Source organism: Anabrus simplex, chromosome 3 (assembly GCF_040414725.1).
Source record: "Anabrus simplex isolate iqAnaSimp1 chromosome 3, ASM4041472v1, whole genome shotgun sequence".
Lineage (NCBI taxonomy): Eukaryota > Metazoa > Arthropoda > Insecta > Orthoptera > Tettigoniidae > Anabrus > Anabrus simplex.
The window spans coordinates 135,906,914-135,931,764 of record NC_090267.1 but is presented as its reverse complement, the minus strand read 5'-3'; the positions used below and the strand labels follow the sequence as shown (position 1 = coordinate 135,931,764).

Genomic DNA, 24,851 nt, shown 5'->3' with positions numbered 1-24,851 from the left:
GAGTGTTTTACGGTTGTACGGATGAATAACGTTATTGTACGAATTTTGAATATCCACGCTTGATTTCGCTTCTGCGGTCAAATCGGATTTGTTTGACTTTCGATAGTAGCTGGTAATACGAGATGCAGTGTTCGAAATTCGGCCGGTAAATGTATCGATAATCACATTATCGATTATCAACGTGCTTTTGTCAGCTTTTCGATTTCAACTGCTACTTTATTCAATCAGATGTTCCCAAACTAGTAGCAGGCTGTGAATTTATTTTTAAAAAACTTTCGAACTGCGTCGTGCTTCGTAGCAGCTGAAAGGCTTTGTTTGTGTGCGTGTGTAACATTGGCCGTAGTTCCGAAACTCGTGGAATTGTGTTACGAATTTCTAAGCGATTTAGTAATGTACGTAATGAGTTCAACTAAAACTATATTTTCAGTCTTTACGTGAGGCATATTCTGCTCAATTTCCCTGTTTTATACGATCTGTTTTATACGATCGCGGAAAGTGTTCCCAGTGTAAAGTGAAAACAGATGAGCACTCATCAAGATGTAACTTCATGTATTATATTTCAGGGTTGATCATAACATATACTCCAAAACCTCGATGCATCGTTTTTTCAGGGGACAGGGGGAAAATGAGGGATGTGGGGAAAACTAAAAATGCCGGCAACATAAAATTAGGGGGTAAAGCAAAATACGGGTACTGTATTGGGACATTTTTCGTTTTGTTGTTGTTATAATAATAATAATAATAATAATAATAATAACGACAATAATGGCGCCTCGCCTCCGGAGCCGGGTGCATATCTTTCGAGTTGTCGCGTGATAGGCGATCTACGCGCATAATTAAAATGCGGCCCTACCTAAGATGAATTCGAATGTTTGATTGGGCAGACAGCCCCGAACCGTTGGAATTAACCAAGGAAAGTTAAAATCCTCGCCCCACTCGAGACCCTTTGAACCAAAGGCCAACACGTGCTAACCATTTAATACTATTTTTTTTAAATATACATAACGGTATCAAAATATTGCAACCATGATATATAGGCCTACGAGGTGAAAATAAAAAAAAAACGTGACTTTTACTCCGTTTCGTTTCACTTTTCTTTACACATTTCGTAATAATTGCAAATCTTATTGCTAATTATATACGTATTTTATTACGGCGATAACCTGTATTTAGAAAAAGATACCCTTTGCGAACGATAGGTTAGATACCCAACACGGCGCGGCTCCCGCAGCTCAGCTCAGACGATGTCACAGAGGTTCGAAGTTCAACGCAGCGCGTCTCGAATGTCACAGCAGCTTGAGCGAAGCTGCCGACTTAGGAACTAGTTACAAGACTAGCCTGTGAGAAAAGATTATTGGCCTGGCTTGGTTAGGTCCATGTTGTAACAATTATTGGGCAGAGGGCAACAAAGTGGTCAACAGGTTTCTAGCATCTCACACTCCACAAGGTGGCGCGATTAATCACCCTGTAAGACGAATCTGGTGCACTGCGTGAATTTTTTTTTTTTTTTTTTTTCAACGATGTCGGCAGCCCTAGCCAGCCTATAACACAAAATGGTGGCAAATTTGATTTTTACGCTGTCTACGTTTCAATTCTTGTAAATGAGAATATTTCTAGGGGTCGGCTACTGGGTCGAGGAGAAGCGTTGGCACCACGAGGCTCGTAGCGAGGTTGTGCGTGAATAACCTGCGCACAGCACTCCAGCCTACAAGATCCTTGTTGAAGACTACAAAGTCCGAATCGCTCGTACATTCTCGCAACAGCTTGCCGCTATTATATGCTAAGAGTATTGAGCAGTCCATCTAAATTCAAATAAATGTTGCGTATATTTTTCTTACGTACGATTGATCAATGCGGGAAAATTGTGAGCGAGGACAAATAACTTTTTGACGATCGATACGGTAAAACGATAGTTCGAGAAAGGATGGATGCAGGGAAATTTAACATTGGTTTATATGGAACATTTTTGGATCAAATAAATTCAACGGTGAATACGGGAAAACGACAGTTCGGGGAACGATGAATCGAGGTTCTACTGTATTTGACTTGTATTAGCATTGTTTATAATCACCCCCACCTTGCCGTCCTTTTCCATTATGTCTCAAGACTGTTACGCATGCGCGTGCTGTTAAAAATTTTCCGCTTAAGGGTCTTCCGGATTTCTCTTTTTGCAAGTTGGCAGGTATGCATTACAAATAGCGCCCAACAGCAGGGCATATTATATATTCATATTACAAAGCATATAATTTATAATACACGGAGTTAGTGGGCTGTCGAACCTGTGGCTACTAAGTCTATCCAAATGAATTTCATTTCAATTTCCTGAGGGGTCATCAGTTTAATCGTTCCTGTCCGATCCTCCTTGTTGGGACTGTTTTTGCCTTCAGACCTTAACGGTCTTAGTTTTGCGAGGTCTGGAGAGTCTTTCATTTTTACGACCTTCGTGGCCTTTTCCTTTTCCTGATACCTTTATTATTCGAAATGCGGACCTCATCCATTTTCTTTCTGATTGATAGGAGATTTATTGCCTCCTGTCTATTAAAATATTATGTGGACTGGAGTTTGGAGGTGGTTTATAAAATAAACTATAGGCCTGCAGAACATCCAGTATCACAATTTTCCTAGCATTATTTCACGTTAGGTCATGTAGGTTCCGAATTTCTAAAAATATTTTTTTATCGTCGGTGGAATGCGAAACGTGCCAGTTTTTAAGCTGGTTGAATCATGCATCCATTTTAAGACATTGTTTATCCAAAACCAGTCATCTGATCGAATGCAAATTTTAACAGTATGCATTGGGATGTTTTATAGTGTTTATAAATTGTTCATGTTCATAACCTCCTAATGCCATATGTTTCGATGCTAATCACCGGTAATTATTAAACACCGGAGGAAGGAAACAGCGAAACAAATCCAACATTTAAGTTGATTCAATTTCAAGTTTTTGCTTGGTAATTCGCGCTATCGCGGCAACGTTGCAGGGTTTTCATTGCATCGGCCAGCTAGTGGTGCATATGTATAGTACCCAGAATAAATACAAATTGATATTAGAAGTAATTTACGTATTTGTCATACAGTGTGACCGTTGGAAATATAACTACATACCTGCCAACCCGTCCGATTTACCCGGAAATTTTCCGTTTGACTCGTCTTCCGATTTCCCGACTTATTTTTTATTCTATTTTTGACCAATATAACCTCCAGTACAGCCAGTACTCTTCCCCTAGGATGAAGGATACATTCTTATGTGCTTGTATAATTTACCCCAACCTCATTTTATTTGATGCTTTATTTCACGAGTGTATCGTCCGTCGCCTTCGTGTATTGTTTCCTACTTGCTCCAGCAGCATGTTTGCTTTACGGCTGGGGATTCGGGACGTCAATCGTCCTACAAGCAGGAGGCTCGCGACTCAGTTAATCGGTACGAAAGAATGAGTTTCTTATCGTGTGGTTCGCGCCCTATTTACATAGTTTCCGTGCGTAAATTCGTTGGAGTTGTATGCCACGTGTTTTTTCTAGCGGTTCTGCGCTTTCCTCTTGTCAAAGTCGTATGTTATTAATGTATGGGACATACAAAACAGATCGGTATGTGGTAGTTGCGCGTATTTCAGTACAGTTTTGTTTATTCTTACTTCATAATTTTAATAAGTTGTATCGGTGACAGTTCAAATTTCTCTTCAAATTATGGCCAAAAAACATGAACGTTAACTGCAAGTGTTCAGAGATGCCTATAAAATCAAATTTCCTTCGTTTTACAGTCTGATAAAAGGAAACTATTGCGCGAATCACCTCTGGAGATAAATTTTATTTCGAGTTATTGAAATTTTGAGATATAGAGAACACAGTTTTTGAGCTTCGGGCACGCTTTTACATGAATAAATTGTTTCAACGTTACTTTGTAAAAATATACAGAGCAACTCTAATTTATAGCATCAGTTTAATTGTAAAACTTATAATAGCAACATTTTAGAAGACAGAATACAGTGCATACAGTAGTGAAACAAGAAACATAGCTCTGTTAACACGTTTGGAAAAAAAAATACACTAGTCTCTTCTGTTTGTTGTGGTTAACCTTTTCTGCCTTCACGTTGAAACTTCTTGTCAATGCCACGCAGCAAATTTGCGTTACTGCAGCATGTCATCCTTGACATCGGGGCTTGCTGTCGTACGTGACAGGTAATTGACTCGTTAACTGTTACTCACAAACCACAAATGCCATATTGCACAGTTAATGTTCTTACTGATTCTTTTGTATTCTTCAGTTACTTCTGCAGAGGGGTATTTTACTTTAATTTTTGAAAACAGTCTGATATGAATATGTGGCGGTAATTCTTGGGTAACCCAACGTTTTAGAGGAATGTCTTTGGGGTTCTTACTTTTTATTGAAATTAAGCTGGTTTCAATTCCTGTGCTAATATACTCGATAAATTTATTATAATTGTTTATGTCCATTTCCTTGCAATTAAATTTATTTTGTAAGCTATACTAATTTCATTTGTTGTAATTTACAAATTGCTTGCCACTATCTTTGATCATTGGTACTTCTGGAACTGATTTTTTCACATGAAATTTCACATACCTGTAGGTAGTAATTAAGTTATTTGTTATATTGAATACATGACATTTTTTACTACTGTTTGTGACCAGTATGTGATCAATTAATGTGGAGGTTCTTTTCGATACTCTAGTTGGGTATTTGTTACATGTTATATAGCCATAAGTTATTAAATTGTCACATAAACGTCTGTTTCTGGAGGTTGAGAACAAGTCTATATTTGTATCTCCAATTATTATTGAAGTATGCCCTGAAGTACTATTTAGGATATTTTCTAGATTGAACATAAATCTTAGCTTAGCGAGTTAACTTTCCTGTGGGTTATAGATGATTTCTAGCCTTACATTTCCTTTTGTAATCATGACTTGCAGTATGCTATGAGATTTATTTACTTCCTTTATGACATTGCTTTTCCATTTGTTTGAAAGATAAAGCAAAACACCGCCACCTAATTGCTCTCTTACCACATGAGAAATGTAGTTTAGTCAAAAGCCTGGGTTAGTTTGGTTAACCAATTTTCAGAGATTGCAAGAATATCTACTTCTTTAATCTGCTCTAAGATAATTTGAATATCATCAAATTTATTTTTCGTGCTTTGTGCATTTGTGTAGGCCTTTCATTTCACATGATCTACTTTCTAAAACTCTTTTATATAATTACTAGCGCTTTGCCTGCGGCTTCGCTCGCATCATAGTTATGTCCCATTATCTTTTGAAGTCCACCGAACCACCGTTATGTGTTCGACTTTCGTAAGAAATGTAAGACGTGAACGTAAATGGTGTTTTCCAGTCCCGGCCGGAATTTACAAGTTTCACGTGTATTCTGAGTTCGCTGTTAAATGAAATTCTCCTGGAGAACACCCTAACAGTAGCTTCTATTTTTTTTTTTTTTTTCAACCCCGTCACACATAATCTAGTGCCATTGCATAACTTTAAGTGGCTTGAGGTTACGTAACAACAACTTTCAAACGAAGTTTGTGAGATGGGAATCCTGGAGGATTAAGAATATTTAAGAATTCTACTGGATAATTGACAGCATCGTCCGTTTGTAATACCGTGTTGACCAATTTATACTCTATTTCTTCTGCATCAAAATATGTAAGCAATGCCTCATTTATTTAATTAGTCGTCCATTAAAGTAAATCTGCTAAAATACAGGATCTTGATGAGCATTTGGCAATAGACTATGGAATGCTGAATTTGACCTTGTAAAAGTTGGCATAAAGCTGGGTCGGATGACCTGCTTAGCGCCAAAAGATGTCATTTGAAAACAGCTGCTATATTTTCTAATTCGATCAATAAGATGACCATGATCTGGACTGGCACCCATTAGTAACTGTACAATGGTTCTGGTGGAGATTAGTGGTGGCAGCTGAACCTTGCTAGAATCGCAACACATGCCTGGTGTTTCACCTTTCCACTTGAGAGCATTGCAGAATTGGCATTTATAGATCGTTGTACCAGTGGTTATCAAGCTGTTATCTTTCTATTTCATTTCAGGATCGTAAGACATCCCGGAACGAAACTCCATTTTACATGGGCGCAATAGTCTTTCTTTTCGGACCCCAGGGTGATGTTGCTCATATCGCGTTTGAATTGTCCTGTGATATTTGCGATTATTTTGCTGGTGTGTAGCTGCCTCTGCTCTATGAACCTCGGAATTATTTTTCTGGTATGTCGGTGCCGCTGCTCTGTGAACCTTGGGGTTATTCTTCTGGTATGAGAATGCTGCTGCTCTATGAACCTTGAGATTATTCTTCTGGTACGTGTCCTCTGCTGCTCTATGGACTTCAGGGATTTTTCTTTTGGTATTTACTTTCAGCAATGGTACGTGCAGAAGGATTATTCTGTAAATATGTGGCTGCTGCTGTTTTAAATTGTATTTTTCTCGTAGCATTTAAGTATCGAGTACAGTGTTTTTCAGAAACGTTTTCAACAACGAATGAAGCACTTGTTTCTTCGCACAGACATTCATATACAGTACTTCAAAATATCTGTTAGAGATTACCAGTAAATCGGAATCTTTTTACGGTATTCGCTTAATTATTAAATGTCCCGTATGACTTTTGATCTCCAACTTCAAAGCGGAATGGAAATATTTTGTCTGCCGTCAACTCACATGTTCCACTATAAGTTGAATCTTCTGACACGAAAAGTTCACGTACTTCAGCTGTCTATTTACAAGAATATGTGATCTGGTTGAGTACTTTAAAGAGTCAGATGATGTCAGTGACGCTGACAAATATTTCAAGGATTTAAGCAGCAATGAACAGAAGGCTATATTGTGTGAAGCTACCTGTGCTAAGGAACATTGGACCTCTGTACCTCAGTTTGTAACAGTGCTAGAAGGATCACACTATCAAACTGCCCACAAACTCACCCCTAAACTAGACATTATAATTCTGAGTAGTTATTACCAAGATTTATGGACAAAATGGAGACAACTTATGAAACAATATCTTCACAAACTTCTTTATGCCATCGAGTAGAATATAAAATGTAAGAAAGAGATCTAAATAGACACGCACTGTCACCTACAATAGAAACAATGTTATGTGGCAACACTTCACCATTAATGTGTAGATAAGTTACTGCCATTATGCTGTGTGCATGAAAAGGACGTTATCACGCTGCAGTCTGTTATTTAGCTGTCTCCTTGAAGTATCGCACACCAGTACGTTGAATCTTCAGATATGAAATGTTGGTACTCTTCTGACGAGGAATAGTTATTAGTAAGGGCCTTATTTTTTTTGCGAAATAAAACTGTTTATTTTGGTGTTAATACTAATGCTATTTCGGTAGGTATTTCGTGAAAGAAATTGTCATGCTGTTCGATGTATCTTGTGAAATCCTCCTTATCGTATGGGCTGAATCTAATTTTGTGATAAGGGTTCTTAAAGAGAACTCTTGTAATATAAGCTTGTTATTAAATCTTAGAACAACCAAATATACAAAATGTTATAGAAACAAACATATAAATCACTGATACCTCGAAATAGTTAAGTGATCTGCTCTGTAATATGAATTTATACATCGTTACTTTTTTACATGTTCATTTACTTATCTCCAAAGTACAAACTAAGCATTGTTCTAACATTATCAGCATGCAGAGTTGTACGACAGAAAGTATCTTTGTGTAAGCAGAGAAGCCCCTCTTGCTGTCCACATATGTGGGAAACCATAATGCTTGCAAACACTTGTATGCAAATTCACTGTGGTCTTCTATCAAGCCTCCTAAGACCACACTAATGAGATCTTTCTTCTACTCCCCCAGATGTGCTTTCGCAGCATTTTGCAAAGCCATATAGCCCTGGAGGAAACTGTTCGTGGATATGCTAGCAAGAATAGGAATGCTCTTCACACTGTCCATGAAAGTAGAGTTCACTTCATTGCTGAGCACATTGGGAAGATAAAAGTGCCACAGTGGCTTGAAATATTCTTCTAGCTGGATCCTGTTCGATCACTTTTTTTAGCTTTTCTGTGCATTTTTTTGCCAGATTCTTGATTTTTCTCTCTCTTTCTCCTGAAAGCTGGTTCAGGGCAACAGTAGTCTCTTTATCTAAAACTAACTTTCTGACTAAGTCAAATCCTCCAATTATAATGTCTAGTTTAGGGGTGAGTTTGTGGGCAGTTGGATAGTGTGATCCTTCTAGCACTGTTACAAACTGAGGTACAGAGGTCCAATGTTCCTTAGCACAGGTAGCTTCACACAATATAGCCTTCTGTTCATTGCTGCTTAAATCCTTGAAATATTTGTCAGCATCACTGACATCATCTGACTCTTTAACCCCTCAGCGTCGCAGCCATTTAAATAGCTTCCTACTCCGCGGCCGGATGAGATTTCAACTACGCGCGACTGAAATGCATCGATTCACTTAAAGCGTTACTACAAGTATAAGAGTAGCCCGATTTTCACGAAATTTGGAATTCCTTATGACAGAACTATGTATATACAGATAATTACATAATTGTTCCACATTTCCTTAGTAATTTAGTTCCGTGTGATAGAGTTCGAAGCACTCTTTGAGACAGGGACTCAAGTCATACTCCTGGCAGCAGTACACTGACGTCGTCTTTTCGCCGTGTTTTGAACACAGGATACAGTGTCTCTGAGGTTTGGATTTCCAACTCTTGGGTGCTAATTTCATGATAAAATGTCTTTCCTGCAACCTTGGAACTGTATTATCTGATGCGCGCCGGCCTTGAATATTTCGTTCCTCTCCCTCCCGAGCGTATTTTGTAAACAAACCTTTCACCAGCTGAACCCGATAAGGTAATTGCTCAATATTGGTCTCTGTGACCTCTGTGAGTATTATTAGAGAATTTAGCAATCAGAATTCACCGTTGAAAACTTCTCTTTGACCTGTATAATTATCTATAGTCTCTTACACGAAATTTCCAAGTACTGTTTCCTCCTCATCGTCACTCTCATCATTTACCACTGCTACATCATCTATTTCAATATCAGTGCTGCTCATACTGTCACTACTACTTCCGACTAAACTTTCATCTGAATTATACAATATTTCAAGCACGTTACTGTCAGTCATACCTCGGCTGAGCGCGGCGCGTCACACGGACTGGTGAAGCTGCTGCGAGACCGAAAGCAACAGGACGAAACTGAATGAGGGGAATAACATTTATGACGAAACAAACCAACTCGATACATATTTCAGATAAAAGATCGAGACGTCTTTCAAACGAAATATATACTATGAACAACTGGTTCTCGTATCGTATGACAGAAAGCAGCACTAACTGATGCCTACACAGAGCGCTCGTGGAGAGTTACGAAAATATTACAAGCTGAGAAATAAAGACAGATATAATAAATAAACTGCACTCCCAATGTACAAATAGAGCAAAGAACATCACACGAAAAGACAAACTTCTCAGATCATCTTTTCTTTATTTCATTCTGTGGGAAAGAATGAAGCAAACAGACTTTTAAAACAAGCAGAGATTAGTGCTCAGACTTAATTGACAAATAATTATCCTTGCAAAAACAACTACATTATAACGGTTTTTCAATTCTTATTTACAACACTGATAAACCCGAGAATGTCTTCTTGGAAACAAAACAATTTGCATATCAGTAACTCCAAAACTCTTCGAGCTAAAGCCGTAAATGTGAAACCATGTATGGGTCTATACCACGTATAGAGGTCGGCGGCGACGGAAGAAAAGAGGGTCTATACCACGTATAGAGGTCGGCGCTGAGGGGTTAAAAGTACTCAACCAGATCACAGATATTCTTGTAAATAGACAGCTGAATCGAGCCAGGATCCCCAGTGGGTTAATACGGGTATCGGGAAAAGTTTGACAGTCTTCTCACCGTGACTGTATTTTTCCGGAAGGAATTTCAGATACCTATGCTTGCGCTTTCGGGTATTTTTGAATGCTTTCTTAGTCGTACTTACGCACTTAGACTGGCGAAGTAGCTTGCGCAAGCTTGGTTATGATATCTAGTTTGTGGGCCCAACACTATACGTGAACGAAGTCATCTGAAATTAAACCCTTGAGTATGCACACACTTTGTCATATAAGGGGCACTGTCAGAGGATATCCCAACAATTAATATTTAGAAATTTCATGATCCATATTGAAGTGGGATTACAATATTTGAAATTTAGTAGGAAGAACCCTCTTAATTTCAAATATTGTATATGCCAACATCATTGTAGTCTGTAGAGTACTTCACAATTGCATTGTTTATAGATTGGCAACACTCTTGCGAATCAACATTCTCCAAAATTTTCACTGAATCAACGTATAACTACAGGAAGTATATGGAACAGAATTATAAAAATTGCTTCCACTTTCTGATTGGTAGTTTCATCACAGTGAATTATCAGTTTTCTATTTCTCACAGCTTCTTTCACTTCCTCTTCATATTCTGCTTTAACAAGTGGAGTGTAATTTTGGCGGCAAGTATTTGCCTGTGGAAGATCGTCAGCACCTGTAGGGAAAAAAGCATAGAAACGAATACAGGAATACTATCTTGATTAATAAATTTCATGATGTTCCGTATTGATATCTATAGTATGTCATAGAAAGAAAGAGATCCACCTTATCAATACAAAATTTAATATTGTTATTTAAAACAGGACCGGTTTCGACTTATTACAAGTCATCTTCAGCTGTCATTTACATTCACATTAGAATACATGTTCAAACAGGTGTGTCTTACAAATAAACATGTCGTGTTTGATAGACATTAGATAGTATGTCTAGAAGTGAAATTCTGCTTCTTATATCTAAGTTTAAAGGATCAAAAATATTAAAAAGATATCTATCTTTAACACATTAAAAAATTACAACACATGATAAAATTTGTTGTTTACACCTGACCTTGAATATAGCATTATCGTTCAAGTTTTACTAACAATAGTTCTTAAAAGGACTTTTTATATTGCATTGTTTTTAGTCGACTAAAAATGCTTAAATGTAGCCGTATGTGCTTATACAGATATTTCTTATTAGGCTTAGACTTCGTCAAAATGAGTAATGTGAATTCAAAGTTGAAATTACAATAACAAAGTGAAGTGCGTTTGAATTAATATTGAATGACCTCTTCAAATATATACTGTGTAAAATACATTAAAATCAACATAAGACATTGGTACATTTCAATATAAGTTAAAAAGTAAGAGGCAGTCCTGCAAATTTGTAAAACTTCATATGAAGTACTGTTCTTCATGTGTACATGCCAAGTTCAAATGGGGCACTATTGGCCACTATTTGCTTAAAGTCCAATCACTATAAATTTATATTGTCTGGTTGAATATACAGATTGAAGATGAATGTGCTGCTGGGGTTATAAAAGCTGTTGTTGTAGGTGGTTCTTTTTCGGTCTATGATACTTGCTAACTATCTGTAAAAAGTAAATGAAATCAGTTAGAAGCGCATTAGAATGTTAAAGTGTTAAACTTGTGTGTGTCTGTGTGTGTATTGTAGAGATTACTTACTGTCGTGAGATGATGGGAAGTGTATCGCTTGGCAGCTTGGCGTGTACTATATCGTGAACTTGTGGTATTGGTGTCTGTTCCCGTGAGGGGAATGGAGGGGTGGGGAAGGGGAGTTGCTAATTGTGTAGAGGTGGAGTTAGTTGTGTCTTTCTCCTGCGCTGTGGATTGCGCGTGGTGTTGTTTATTGACTGTTCTCAAATAATAGTTTTTTATAAAAGGGATAATTTTATTAAATAAAATATTGGTTTTTTCTGTAATTTCATTAATATTATAATTAGGGTTGGCATATTGGTCTATTGTTATATATAGTTCTTCAGTAATATTGAGTAAGGGTCCTTTGGGGTTTGTGCTTAATATTATCATATCATTATCTATATTAGTAAAGTTATGTTTGTAATCAACCATGTGTTGTCCTATTGCCGAAAAATGGTTGTGTTTTATGGCATTGACATGTTCGTTGTATCTGATAGTAAAGTTTCTGCCTGTACGTCCTATGTAGCTTGTTAGGCAGTTATTGCAGCGGATACGGTAAACTCCAGAACGAAGGTATTTGTTGTTATTGTTGATAGTTTTTGTGTTATGTATGATGATGTTGCTGTTATGTGTAGTCCTATAGGCTATTTCAAGGTTATGTTTTTTGAAAATGTTGGTTAACGAATATATGTGCGTGTTATTAAATGTAAAGGTTGCGTAGTTTTTCTTAGGTTTGTCTATTTTTGATAATTTAGTTTTGGGTTTTGATTTGAATTTATGAATGATTGAATTGACTGTATCTTTCTTGTATCCATTTTTTCTTGCTATTTCTTGGATTAAATGTATCTCTTCATTAAAATCTGTTTTTGAAAGCGGTATGTTAAAGGCTCTATACACCATACTGTAATATGCTGCTTTTTTATGGGAGCTAGGATGAATGGAATCTGTTGCTATTGTGTTTATTGTATGGGTAGGCTTGCGATAAATTTTGAAGGATAAATGATTGTCTTGTCTAGTAATGGTCAAATCGAGATAGTTCAGTTTGCAGTTGTTTTCTGATTCTTTTGTAAACTGTATATGTGGGTCTATGGTGTTTAATGTGTCTAACAAAGTGTTGTCATTGGTTAGTCTATTATCGATGATAGCAAATACGTCATCAACAAAACGGCACCAAAAGAATATTCCGTTTATTGTACTGATTGAGTTGTATTCGAGGTGGTCTAAATATATTTCAGCAATTACACCGGAGGCGGGAGAACCCATTGGTAAGCCTAGTTGTTGATAAATTGTGTCATGGAACTTAAAAAAGTTGTTATTGACGGCAAATTCTAAAATTATTATGAATTCCTCGATTTCTAAATTACTTAGTTTACTGTAAGTTTTGAGGTTGGATGAAATTATATCTATAGTTTTTTTAGTGGGGATATTGGGGTACATATTGGTAATGTCATAAGACGCTAAGGAATGGTATCGTTCTAGTTGTAGCTCTTTAGTTTTGTTGCAGAAGTCTACTGAATTGTGTATAGTTTTATTGGCTTGAAATGAATAATGTTTTTTGAGGAATTTTTGGATGAATTGCGATAATTTATATGTAGGACTTGCTCTGTAATTTACTATGGGTCTCATGGGTATGTTGTCCTTATGTATTTTTGGAAGAGCTCTTGCATTCGGTAGTTGGGGGTTCATAACTATGAGATTTTGTGCTTCAGTTTCGGTAAGTAGTAGGTGCGTGTTTTTAAGTAGAGTCTTGAGATTTCTTTGTATTATGTGTCGTTATTGAAAACTTCTTTTGTTTTTTGAATGTATACACTTTTGTCAATGACTACTGTGGTGTTGCCTTTGTCTGCTATAGTTACGACCAGATTGTTTTGTTTTATCTTGTTGTTTAGTCTATTTATCTGCGTTATATTAATTTTTTTATTGTGTGAACTATTTTCTTGTAATTTCTTAATATACTGTGGTAGTCTTTTTGCGATGTCGTGTTTTACTTCATCTCGTAGGTCATATGGAATTTTCTGTAATGCAAGTTCAGTTTCCGCGGTGGTAGTTGTGATATTTTGCAAAACTGAGGTATTGCCCCAATTATGTTTCGGACCTTTACTCAAAATTTCAGTTTCTGTTTCATCGAATACTGTATTCGTGAGATTTTTGATCGAAGGATGGAAATTATGTTCAATGTCAGAATTAGGTTGGGATGAGGTAATCTTATTTATATTAGGAATCATGGGTTCCGTTCTTCGTGTCTGTTTTAAAGACTCTAATTTTTTATTAAGGTTTTTTTGTTTTTTTTATGGCTAAGCTCTCTATTTTGTCGTTAGTGATACGTTGAAAGTGATCCCAATAACTATATGGCAGCTCTTGGGATACTCTCAAATGTAGTGGATACAATTCATTGTTCAAATATTGTTTTTTACGGTAAAAAAACTTGATTTCCGTTTTCAGCCAGATTTTGTTAGTTTTATTTAATGTGTTACGTGTCTGATTGGTAACTTTGTGTTTATTGTTATACTTCTTAAGAAATTTAGGAGTTAGGTTATTGGCAAGGCATTCTTTCAGAAAGGCGATATTCTTGGTGGTATTAATTAATTTGATTCTAATGCTTCTGTATTTATACGCATTACGTCTTGCCTGGTTGGCATTAATATCTTGATTAATAAATTTCATGATGTTCCGTATTGATATCTATAGTATGTCATAGAAAGAGATCCACCTTATCAATACAAAATTTAATATTGTTATTTAAAACAGGACCGGTTTCGACTTATTACAAGTCATCTTCAGCTGTCATTTACATTCACATTAGAATACATGTTCAAACAGGTGTGTCTTACAAATAAACATGTCGTGTTTGATAGACATTAGATAGTATGTCTAGAAGTGAAATTCTGCTTCTTATATCTAAGTTTAAGTTATTGGGATCACTTTCAACGTATCACTAACGACAAAATAGAGAGCTTAGCCATAAAAAAAACAAAAAAACCTTAATAAAAAATTAGAGTCTTTAAAACAGACACGAAGAACGGAACCCATGATTCCTAATATAAATAAGATTACCTCATCCCAACCTAATTCTGACATTGAACATAATTTCCATCCTTCGATCAAAAATCTCACGAATACAGTATTCGATGAAACAGAAACTGAAATTTTGAGTAAAGGTCCGAAACATAATTGGGGCAATACCTCAGTTTTGCAAAATATCACAACTACCACCGCGGAAACTGAACTTGCATTACAGAAAATTCCATATGACCTACGAGATGAAGTAAAACACGACATCGCAAAAAGACTACCACAGTATATTAAGAAATTACAAGAAAATAGTTCACACAATAAAAAAATTAATATAACGCAGATAAATAGACTAAACAACAAGATAAAACAAAACAATCTGGTCGTAACTATAGCAGACAAAGGCAACACCACAGTAGTCATTGACAAAAGTGTATACATTCAAAAAACAAAAGAAGTTTTCAATAACGACACATAATACAAAGAAATCTCAAGACTCTACTTAAAAACACGCACCTACTACTTACCGAAACTGAAGCACAAAATCTCATAGTTATGAACCCCCAACTACCGAATGCAAGAGCTCTTCCAAAAATACATAAGGACAACATACCCATGAGACCCATAGTAAATTACAGAGCAAGTCCTACATATAAATTATCGCAATTCATCCAAAAATTCCTCAAAAAACATTATTCATTTCAAGCCAATAAAACTATACACAATTCAGTAGACTTCTGCAACAAAACTAAAGAGCTACAACTAGAACGATACCATTCCTTAGCGTCTTATGACATTACCAATATGTACCCCAATATCCCCACTAAAAAAACTATAGATATAATTTCATCCAACCTCAAAACTTACAGTAAACTAAGTAATTTAGAAATCGAGGAATTCATAATAATTTTAGAATTTGCCGTCAATAACAACTTTTTTAAGTTCCATGACACAATTTATCAACAACTAGGCTTACCAATGGGTTCTCCCGCCTCCGGTGTAATTGCTGAAATATATTTAGACCACCTCGAATACAACTCAATCAGTACAATAAACGGAATATTCTTTTGGTGCCGTTTTGTTGATGACGTATTTGCTATCATCGATAATAGACTAACCAATGACAACACTTTGTTAGACACATTAAACACCATAGACCCACATATACAGTTTACAAAAGAATCAGAAAACAACTGCAAACTGAACTATCTCGATTTGACCATTACTAGACAAGACAATCATTTATCCTTCAAAATTTATCGCAAGCCTACCCATACAATAAACACAATAGCAACAGATTCCATTCATCCTAGCTCCCATAAAAAAGCAGCATATTACAGTATGGTGTATAGAGCCTTTAACATACCGCTTTCAAAAACAGATTTTAATGAAGAGATACATTTAATCCAAGAAATAGCAAGAAAAAATGGATACAAGAAAGATACAGTCAATTCAATCATTCATAAATTCAAATCAAAACCCAAAACTAAATTATCAAAAATAGACAAACCTAAGAAAAACTACGCAACCTTTACATTTAATAACACGCACATATATTCGTTAACCAACATTTTCAAAAAACATAACCTTGAAATAGCCTATAGGACTACACATAACAGCAACATCATCATACATAACACAAAAACTATCAACAATAACAACAAATACCTTCGTTCTGGAGTTTACCGTATCCGCTGCAATAACTGCCTAACAAGCTACATAGGACGTACAGGCAGAAACTTTACTATCAGATACAACGAACATGTCAATGCCATAAAACACAACCATTTTTCGGCAATAGGACAACACATGGTTGATTACAAACATAACTTTACTAATATAGATAATGATATGATAATATTAAGCACAAACCCCAAAGGACCCTTACTCAATATTACTGAAGAACTATATATAACAATAGACCAATATGCCAACCCTAATTATAATATTAATGAAATTACAGAAAAAACCAATATTTTATTTAATAAAATTATCCCTTTTATAAAAAACTATTATTTGAGAACAGTCAATAAACAACACCACGCGCAATCCACAGCGCAGGAGAAAGACACAACTAACTCCACCTCTACACAATTAGCAACTCCCCTTCCCCACCCCTCCATTCCCCTCACGGGAACAGACACCAATACCACAAGTTCACGATATAGTACACGCCAAGCTGCCAAGCGATACACTTCCCAATCATCTCACGACAGTAAGTAATCTCTACAATACACACACAAGTTTAACACTTTAACATTCTAATGCGCTTCTAACTGATTTCATTTACTTTTTACAGATAGTTAGCAAGTATCATAGACCGAAAAAGAACCACCTACAACAACAGCTTTTATAACCCCAGCAGCACATTCATCTTCAATCTGTATATTCAACCAGACAATATAAATTTATAGTGATTGGACTTTAAGCAAATAGTGGCCAATAGTGCCCCATTTGAACTTGGCATGTACACATGAAGAACAGTACTTCATATGAAGTTTTACAAATTTGCAGGACTGCCTCTTACTTTTTAACTTATATTGAAATGTACCAATGTCTTATGTTGATTTTAATGTATTTTACACAGTATATATTTGAAGAGGTCATTCAATATTAATTCAAACGCACTTCACTTTGTTATTGTAATTTCAACTTTGAATTCACATTACTCATTTTGACGAAGTCTAAGCCTAATAAGAAATATCTGTATAAGCACATACGGCTACATTTAAGCATTTTTAGTCGACTAAAAACAATGCAATATAAAAAGTCCTTTTAAGAACTATTGTTAGTAAAACTTGAACGATAATGCTATATTCAAGGTCAGGTGTAAACAACAAATTTTATCATGTGTTGTAATTTTTTAATGTGTTAAAGATATCTTTTTAATATTTTTGATCCTTTAAACTTAGATATAAGAAGCAGAATTTCACTTCTAGACATACTATCTAATGTCTATCAAACACGACATGTTTATTTGTAAGACACACCTGTTTGAACATGTATTCTAATGTGAATGTAAATGACAGCTGAAGATGACTTGTAATAAGTCGAAACCGGTCCTGTTTTAAATAACAATATTAAATTTTGTATTGATAAGGTGGATCTCTTTCTTTCTATGACATACAGGAATACTACTAATACTATGATACCAGTAACTTGCTAATGTTTTGGTTTTACGTCCACTGATGACTTAAGATTTTCAGAGTTACAGAGTTGACAACATTTTGTCCCGCGGAAGTTCTCTTACATGCCGGTAAATATATCGGCATGGGTCCGTCGTGGTTGAGCACCTTCACGTACCCCGGCCAATTTTCAATAGCTCAGACGGATAAGGCACTGGCTTTCTGAACCCAAGTTGGCGGGTTCGATCCTGGCTCAGTCCGGTGTTATTTGAAAATCCACATATACGTCAGCCCCGTGTCAGTAGATTTACTGATACATAAAAGAACTCCTGCAGGACAACATCCGTGTCTCCGAAAACCGTAAAAGTAGTCAGTGGGACGTGAAAACATTATTGCTACTCATCCTGATGATTTATTTACAATAGGCCTACCAATACGGTCATATTTTACAATAAAGACAGAATTATTTATCTTACCTTCTATATACTTGTTCATCCAGTCCCTCATGCCAGCGTTATCCAATTTAACAAGAGGAATGTCAGCTTGCATGAATGCTTTTGTTGTATCACAAATTGTTCTCTATCACTTTTCAACTTCTTTGCGATATGTAGAGTATCACCGATTGTTATTTGCCGCTTAGAATTGCGTTAACTTGCTTCATTCTTGTTATGCATTTCTGGTTCCCTGCAGTGTTTATCGCACGTGTCCTTTCGTTCCCACTTAATACGAACATTACAGTATTTACACATTAGTATTCTTTTTGCAGCATCAAATACATAGAACCCCTCACTCTTGTATTCCTCGGCCCTTAAAAAACTGTAACTTTAGTTTTCGGCAGTTTAATAATTAAATGCTGGGCATTTGCCGGTTAAGTTTGATCAGTAGCGAACTCACACTGCCAAAGAATATAACGCGCACTGTTTTATCGAAGACAGGTCTTGCTACCTGATCGCTGTTGCTGTAATCGATAAGATCGATTTTTATAGATTGTTTTACAGATCGCGGAACTGAATAAACGTACTTCCGATACACAGTGCGCATCGATTTGCATGTAGAGAATATACAGCGCTATCAAGCAACTGAACTGAAAGCATTGAAACGTTTCTGATCTTTTTCGTTAATATTTCATATTTTTTATACCAAATGGGGTACATTTAGCGATTATTCGCTCAATTTGCGCTATAAATAAGATTTCATGATGTTTCGCAAACTCGTTTTACTAAAATACAGTATTTCAAGTATCTAGGTCATATATAGGTAAGAAAGAAGATATGAAAAAAAAATTCGTGCATATTGCTATTATAAAAAAATACGGCCCCTAGTTATTAGCAAGGATTGCGAAGGTTCAAACCCTTATTGCTCAAGAGTTCTATCACACCCACTTCATTACTGGTTGACAATATTATGCAAGTTGCCTCCGCTCTCTCCTTCGTCAATATGACTGACATATCTTCGAACCATAGACAGCTTTGCTAATGACGCATGCACGCACCGAATTGGTACTGCTTTCGCCTAGCCTGTTTTACCAGTTGTACAGATGAAACGATTCATTTATGTTATTAATCTCCTTGATCAAGCAATATTCCTGTGTTAAAAACGGCTGCTAACAGGGAGATTCGAACCTGCAGTCTGTAGTCCGTTGACTTGACCGTTGTGCTATCAACTCAGCATAAAACATCTCATGAATTCACTCACAAACATTCATATATGTAGTCCTATATACTATTATATAATTTTTCTTTAAGGATTTGCTTTATTACTGTCTTACAATACACGGAAGCGGAGTGAATTGGCGCGTACACTTGTATGTTGGAAAGTGTCGCGGCCATTTTTAATTGGCAAAAGCCAAAGATTCGTGCTTGCAAGGGAAGTGTTTCACCTGGAAAATCTTAAATATATATGTATTTCCGTCGACTTTTCAAGAAATGCAATATTTTTGCTGTACTATCGAGACGATTTGGAAGACTGAATATATATGTAAAATATTGTTCTAAAAACGGAGATATTGAACACAAATGTAAAACCTCATATCACCTCTTTTCACGCCTATAAATGCTGTGCATTGATTGTCAGTTAGGACATCTTGCTTTTTATATATATTTGATTAAGGGTTTCACATTTAAGTTCCTCTACTTTAAGAAATTTGTTTTCATGATCCATGTTTGATTATGCAAGGACAAAATCTGTATATTAAAAAAAATTATGAAAACTAAAGTCAGTCAGTCTGGCCATTCTATCCGGTCGATTTCCTCTTGCACAGATTTGTCATCATATATTATAAATCACTTAACTTCTGTCTTCCTCAAATTATTTGAGTTTTTTCAATTTTTTGTCTCCTTGAAGCAATCATATCTTTGGTTCTAATTGAGGTACGGAGTTCATTTTGGCCTAACAACACTCAGTGGATCAAGCTCTTTCATTTCAGCTCTTAACTATTCGAATTGGTAGATTCTGAGAAAAGTTAGGAGTACATATGTCTCCACGACAAAGATCTTTGAAGGCCTTTTTAACAGTTCGACGCATAGTGTTGTTCCAAGGAACGTTTAATTCGATTTCTTTGTGTGATGTATTTTCAAGTGTTTTGTCAACATATTACATTCTATTACCACAGCAGATCATGTGCTTTATTTCATTAACTGGAAACTTTGCAAATACATCCGTGAGGATAGTAACGGACAACACCATACGTTGTACATTGTGGGCGGAGCCAGCGGAGAACTACTAGTTTTAAATTAATGGAAGTATGCTCCGTTTCCAGATCAGCTGAAGTGAGCAAGTTCATGCCGACTTCAGGATTTGGCACTAACCTCAATGGACCGTCCTGGAACGTACGGATGTTTACTTTGCAGCCCCTGACCCATGTGCCAAATATTTTCCCCTGTTCCTGTAGCTCGCGACATTTTATGGCAAAGGTCTCATTCCTAGGCGAAGTGCTCGTTGAGATAGATGTTATTTACCAACTATTCGGATTTTGTTCGTTTTTTGTGTCTTTTTGTCTGCTACTGAGGATTTCTTCTTTCATCCATCGATTAACAAACTTCACGATCAGTTTTGGTCCAGGTTTCGCGGATGGAAGTCTGTGTGCAGCGTCGGTCTTCGGGCTTTATATCTACTCCCAGCGCCTTGCGATCTTCAATTACTTTCTGAACACTTTTTCATACTTTTCAGCAGGAACTCCATACACTAGTAAATTGTTTTTGTGTTGATATTGCTTCGAGTCTTCCAGCTCATTAACGGCTGCCGTTGTCGCAGTTTCCGCATTTTTCTTATCTTTTCTCAGTGTCTAGTTCGTTCTTAAGGTTATAATTTCTCTCGGAAAAAAGGTAGCTAATTTCCGTAATTCTTTGATTTCTTCCGTTAGTACTTTGAGGGACTAGAGTTGTTTGGGAAAGTGCGTCATAACCTTGTTTATGCTAGGTTGTGCAATGCAGTCTTCACATTCACACGACCACTGGAATTGTTCTTCCTTACGAAAATTTTGGAGTTTCTTTGTTCATTTTTACACGTTACATAGAACAAAAGTTCGCATTTACCATTACAGCCTACAGCCGTTCGATTGTATTTTATTTTCTTGCCACGGTGAGCACACGAACACCATGATGTTATTTATCTTATTTAGTTGTAAATGTTTGAATGCTAATTAGATTTGGTTTTGATGGTTTCCTGAGTTATTAATGTTGCTGACCTCCGGTACTGTATTTTCCTTAAGAATTGTGGATGTTACATTAGTTTTTTGTCACTTCACTTAAAATATCACACACATCCACTGCTGCCATTTTTTGCACTATGTTACAATCATTTAAACTGTCAGTCATACTTTTGGCGTGGTATTGGTTAGCTTCGTTATTTATTCGCGAGATCTACAATGGGTTCCCTTTCCACTGTCATAGTTTTTGGCGTGGTATTGGTTAGCTTCGTTATTTATTCGCGAGATCTACGATGTGTTCCCTTTTCAATCGTGCCTGTATTTTTACATTTTGTAATTGTTAATTGTAATTTGGAACTCCTTGGTCATCATCTAATCAACCTTCGTGAACTAAATTTGAAAAGCATTGTGATTAATTTCACATAAGTGACCCATTTCTTAGAATATCAATTTCAATATTTGTACAAGCTAATGATAAATTTAGTAAATTCAATTTTAGTTTATGCAAAGAAATGAACTTGATAAGATTTATAGGGGATGATCTTTGCTTAAGTTTATTGTAGTGCTAGCTGATGTACCTGTGCTTTGCTATGGAATTCTCAGAAAGACTGACTCGGTTTTCCTAACTGAAGTCTGCATAGGTTTTTACAAAAAATGTCATTAGGAAAGTAGCGATTAAATGCAATGTTATTGTATAAAATACTCGATGAAATGAAAAACTGCATTTTTTCTCGCTTTTAACGAACAGTAGTAAGATACCGATCTAACAGTCCTAAGTTCCAGAGCTCAAATGACCCGACCCCAGACAGCCGTGAACACTCCTGCCTTTATTCTGTAAAATATGCAAACTGTTCATTCCAATCAGTGCCTCAGAATAGGGATTGAATAGCTCGAATGCTATGATGAACCAGTGTGTTACGTACCAGTAGTATCTAGAGGAATGGCATGCTAAAGGTTATTCAACTCCCCAGCTACTTCCTGCCAATATTCAGGCAGGCTGTGTGGTTGGGGGCGCACAGCTGTGAGCTTGCATCCGGCAGATAGTGGATTCGAATCCCACTGCCAACAGCACTGAAGATTTCCCATTTTCACAACAGGACAATCCTGGGGCTGTACCTTAAGGCCAATGAAAATTCCTTCACACTCCTAGACCTTCCATATCCCATTGTCGCCATAAGACCTATGTGTCAGTGCGACGCAAGGCAGATTAAAACAATAGTCAGTACGCAGCAGTAATCCTATCTATTGGAGACGAGTGGCAACAGAAGACACAACAAACAATGGTCAGTGTAATGTTTTTATTGATCAATTTTATGAGCTTTTTATATTGAAGGCCTTCGCATTTAATTTTATTTCAACTCCGTGATATTAGGGAGTCCTATATAATTATTTATAGCGTAAACTGTAGTTCTTCATTCTCCAAATTTACATTGATTTTCATTAAATTCTGTTCACCTGTTTTCTCATCACTCGGCACTGATATGGACTTTGTAACAAAAATCCACATTCATAAATATGTGATCATAGCCGGTACGGTAACAATATAAGACAAATGATCGGGAATAAAATACTGTAATTTTAGTTACGTAGTATTTGTCGATATGACCACCAACATAAATATTTGGAAATTAAATTTTTAAGCTTTCCCTTAATCTACCATTTCACTCAGCATGAATAAAATTTATGGCCTAGATTATAGCAACTTATTCTCAGACTTTGCATACTGATTTTCATTAACGTAGGACCACTAATAACATTAATATTTGTGAATTAAATTTTAGGCCTTCCCCTATACTACCACTTCACTCAGCGCGAACAAAATTATTTATGGCCTAGATTGTAGCGACTTATTCCCGACATCGCATACAGATTTTCATTAAATTCTCTTCAGTTTTCTCATGATGCATGTACATACAGACAAGCAGAAATTACGGATAATGGAAAAAGTGCATTTCCTTGTTATTGTGGGACACGACTGATACCGAAATACCATCCTTTTTTAAATTCTGAGCAATGTATAGACAACTCTTTCTTTATAGAGAGAGAGATAATGCTGGTAAGTTTTTGAAGTCTGACTGCATGTTATGAAGCCATTCAATTAGTCAGCAATATTAAATGTCAAATTAAATGTAAGTTTCCTGTTCAGTAAATCAAATTCCTTTTAATGTGTTTGTTTACTGTAATTTGGTGTTATTTTTCTCCTAGACCATGGTGGACAAAGAAAAGAAGAGATTTCACGAGATGGCAGAGAAGGATAAGAAGAGATATGACTCTGAGATGGAAGGATACACTCCTCCTAAGGGAGAAAAGGGTCGTGGGAAGAGGAGGAAACACATGAAGGATCCTAATGCACCCAAGCGATCATTGTAAGTTGTTTTAATTTTTTGCATGGCTATTGTTGCTGTCTTAAATTTTAATAATTGCAAAAAAATTTAGCTGCTTGTAAACAAATAATTTTATTTAATTTGACTTATTACTAACTCGTAAATAGGTCTTGGTACAAGTGGATAATTTAAAAATGAAGTTCATGGGAATATTTTATATCAAAACAAGTTCATTGTGAGATAGCATTCTACTAGTCTTTCAAAGATGGAATACAGGCTAAAAATGAAGTGACAAGAGCTGCAGTGTACTGGTTGTGTAATTATTCACTCACTTGATTTTAAAAATATAAAACTGAATTAAAATGAAACTGTATTAAAATATTCATGAAATAAAATGCTCAATCATCGGACTATGTACTCGCACTTAGTATTTACCCGATTACTTTCCCATACATTAAGATGGGCACCAGCTACAAATCATTGTAACGATAATAGGAGAGTCTTGAACATCTCTAGGGTGTGAGGTAATAAGCTTTCTTTGACAGCTTAACGTATAGGTTCTGGGAAAAGGAGATTGGCATTTGGTTTCCCCATTAAAATTTTAGGTTATCTGATCTATTGAAATAAAACAATAAATTGTATTTGATTCTAAAAGTATATTCTTTAAATGATGATTTTAATGACTGAGATTTACTGCAATAATTCAAAAGATCATATAAAACTCTTAACAGCATAACTAAAGGAAACTCGAGGCATAAAATTTGAAAGCCTCTTGACCGGACATTTAAAAGTTGTACAAGAAATTTATCCCTCACTTGTTCACGTAACAGTACCTTCAAAATTGAGTTGTTACGGAGTATTCCTTCGAGTTATCAGCTGTAGGTATCTTGTGCCGAATTTGGTGATGTGTCCTTTTATTTTCACCTACGAGATATAGGATGAATTGAAATTATATTCACACTTCACAATCAACTTCGAAAGTAATTCACTGATAACTATTAGTTTGCTTTAAGACTCAATATCCGGCTGTCACCATTTGACAGAAGAACTCGATCTAACAGATAGATGAAACGCACTCCGAACATGTAATCCATTTGGTCACTGACGATTACGTATCCATACGACTGCTTCATCTCCCTGACTCGCTGACCAACTGTGGCCTAACTCTCCTTTAAACTGAACTGCCGCTATAGGATACACCTATATATATAAAATCGCTGAGATTGGCTGTGACACTACACAAGTTTTG

General features: G+C 36.1%; 1 protein-coding gene across 1 annotated transcript in view; it reads left to right on the top strand.

Moving 5' to 3' along the window:
* The window catches only part of LOC136866076 (high mobility group-T protein), a 101,559-nt gene that overhangs the window by 49,343 nt on the left and 27,365 nt on the right, over positions 1–24,851 (top strand). Inside the window, exon 3 of the mRNA XM_067142732.2 lies at positions 23,484–23,644. Coding sequence (XP_066998833.1) covers positions 23,484–23,644 — 161 coding nt within the window. The remainder of the gene's footprint in view (positions 1–23,483; positions 23,645–24,851) is intronic.